This window comes from Monopterus albus, unplaced genomic scaffold (assembly GCF_001952655.1).
Source record: "Monopterus albus unplaced genomic scaffold, M_albus_1.0 scaffold373.1, whole genome shotgun sequence".
In the NCBI taxonomy this organism is placed as follows: Eukaryota; Metazoa; Chordata; class Actinopteri; order Synbranchiformes; family Synbranchidae; genus Monopterus; species Monopterus albus.
In genome coordinates, this window is record NW_018128253.1 from 969318 (window position 1) to 971850 (window position 2533).

General features: G+C 40.0%; 1 protein-coding gene across 6 annotated transcripts in view; it reads right to left on the reverse strand.

Annotated features, from left to right (window-relative positions):
- wwp2 (WW domain containing E3 ubiquitin protein ligase 2) overlaps positions 1 to 2533 on the reverse strand; it is an 89373-nt gene that overhangs the window by 59630 nt on the left and 27210 nt on the right. For all 6 annotated transcript variants that reach the window (XM_020585666.1, XM_020585665.1, XM_020585660.1 and 3 more), the window contains one exon: positions 1376 to 1465. In XM_020585666.1, coding sequence (XP_020441322.1) covers positions 1376 to 1465 — 90 coding nt within the window. The remainder of the gene's footprint in view (positions 1 to 1375; positions 1466 to 2533) is intronic.

The following is a 2533-nucleotide window of genomic DNA, read 5'->3' on the forward strand; positions in this document are numbered from 1 at the left end:
TTTTTGCCATCTCTCTCGGGTGATGGAGACCTCGGACGAGGATCCTGCCTACGTGGTCAAATTCAAGTCTACATTCAGAACAGACCTGGAGACACGCAAGGAACGTGCCAACATTGCATATCTGAAGATTGCTACCACATTGGACCCAAGATTCAAGGACCTCAAGTGTATACCCAGAGCTCAGAGGGGTGAGGTGTGGGCCTCAGTCACCAACTTACTCAAGGAACACAGGGTTGTTGCAGAGCAACCCTGAGCAACTGGCTTGGTGTAGAGGAGTAGGAATAAGTCCCCTACACAGTAAATCCCAGCTGTGTACTTTTTTTCGTGCTCTTCCACTTCACCTCACTTTAACAGGGACACTTGCTACTGAACATTGACTGTTTATGCTGCTTCCTGATAAAAAAAAAATGTTTCTGCTGGTATCTGTTCAGAAAAAAACAAAGAAAACAGGTTTATAAATGTTGCTGCCTGTTATAATGTTATGATTGTGGCTCTGGACTCTGAGGATAACTTGTTTTTCTATAACAAACTAAATAAAACATTAATGCCCTGGCAGTGGCAAATAGCTTTGGTTTTATATTTGATTTGATTACATTGTTTGAGATTTGCTGCTACTGTGTAAAGGGAATGCTTTTGTTAAAAAGCACCTTATTTGTTTAAACCAAATGTTATTGCATATCATATAGTGGTAAAATAAAAGTGCGCAATACACTACTTTGGAATTCATTATTGAATGCTGCTCATATCAATGCAGTTAGTCGCTTTTAATCTCAGAAAAATCATGTAGTTAACTCGATTAAGGATTTTAATTGTTGCCTGGCACTAGAACATACCAATGTTGACCCAACATACTGTATCTGAACTTACACAGCAGCGTATAGTCTGCAGTATTCACACAAAGCTAGTGGACATGTTGACGTTCTATAACGTGACTGGCTTGAAACTGGAAGAATTCAAACATCCGATGGTGAACAAAACGGTCAATTACAATGAAAGTATCTGACTGGAGACATGACAAGATTCAGGAACTTCTGTTGTTAAAAGCCAGCACCAGAATTGTCAGGGCAAGAGACTCAGTTGTTTATGACCAAAACACAAAGTGGCTACATGAACGTGTCATGTCCCACCTCCTGCGTGCTCTACCCAGGCACACCCCCCATGCATAAACCAAACAGAGTCTTTCCAGTAGGTGAGAACACACCTGACACAGACTGTCTCCTGTTGTGTGCTACATGTGTGAAAGGGCAACTCTTGACAAAGTCCAGGCCTGATTCTGCGGACACAGTCTGGAGGTCATGTGAAATCGGCTCTTGTCTAACCCTAATAACTGTCAAACACTTTATGCATCGATGAAAAAGAAATGCAACAGGCCTACCCTGGTGGCAGTGGTCTCTCCCAGGTTGTGGTTTTGGTGTTGTGGTCAACATAGTACACTCTGCCGTGAGGCAACACCCTCTGCTCCCAGCTAAACAGAGGAAGACAAGTACACACTGTAGGCTCCATTTTATTACTGTATGTAGTCATGAGAGAAGGAAACTGAAACGTCTTTTGTGGGTGGAGTGTCATATTTCCATCAAGAAAAGTAAAATGTACTCTATATGAAACATTTCCTTACAACATATATAGTCTAATACAACTAAACCAAGCATTTTCAAATGCAATATCCCTGAAATGTTAAACTGGTCAAAATTGGACCACTTTACAGTAATTGTATCACTTTTAAGTTCAAGGGTAGGGTATTTGATATTAGGTATATTTAAAGGCAAACAGGTTGGATAGATGTTGAAAATGCAGAGCCCAAAGTAAAAACTCAAAGCGACACAGGTCAGTTTACCTTTATCAACTGAAACAGAAAACCAACTCACTATTATGAAAAGAAATTAGAATTTGTGTACAGTGTGAACTACATCAACGACCAATTATCTGCTGTCTTGAGATGAACAATAAAAACTATCTTTTGTGATTTCTGATTTTAACAATACTAGGTTTATTAAGCTTCCAGGAAAAGAAGCCATGTGCTACAACCAGTGCGTTCCACCTCCCTGAACTACAGACCTCAGTTCCAATAAAGTTGGAACATTGTGTACAATGTAAATTAAAAACAGAATACAATGACTTGCAAATCCTTTTTGACCCATACTTAATTGAATACACCACAAAGACAAGATATTTAATGTTCAAACTGATAAACTTCATTGTTTTTTGCAAATGTTCACTCATTTTGAATTTGATGCCTGCAACACTTTCCCAAAGAGCTGGGGACAGGGGTATTTTTACCACTGTCTTACATCATCTTTCCTTTTAAAAACACTTAATAAGCATTTGGGAACTGAGGATTCTAACCGTTGAAGTTTTGTAGGTGGAATTCTTTCCCATTCTCACTTGATGTATGAGTTGCTCAACAGTCTGGGGTCTGCGTTGTCGTATTTTGTGCCTCATAATGTGCCACACATTTTCAATGGGAGACAGGTCTGGACTGCAGGCAGGCAGGCCAGTCTAGTACCCGCACTCTTTTACTACAAAGCCAAGCTGT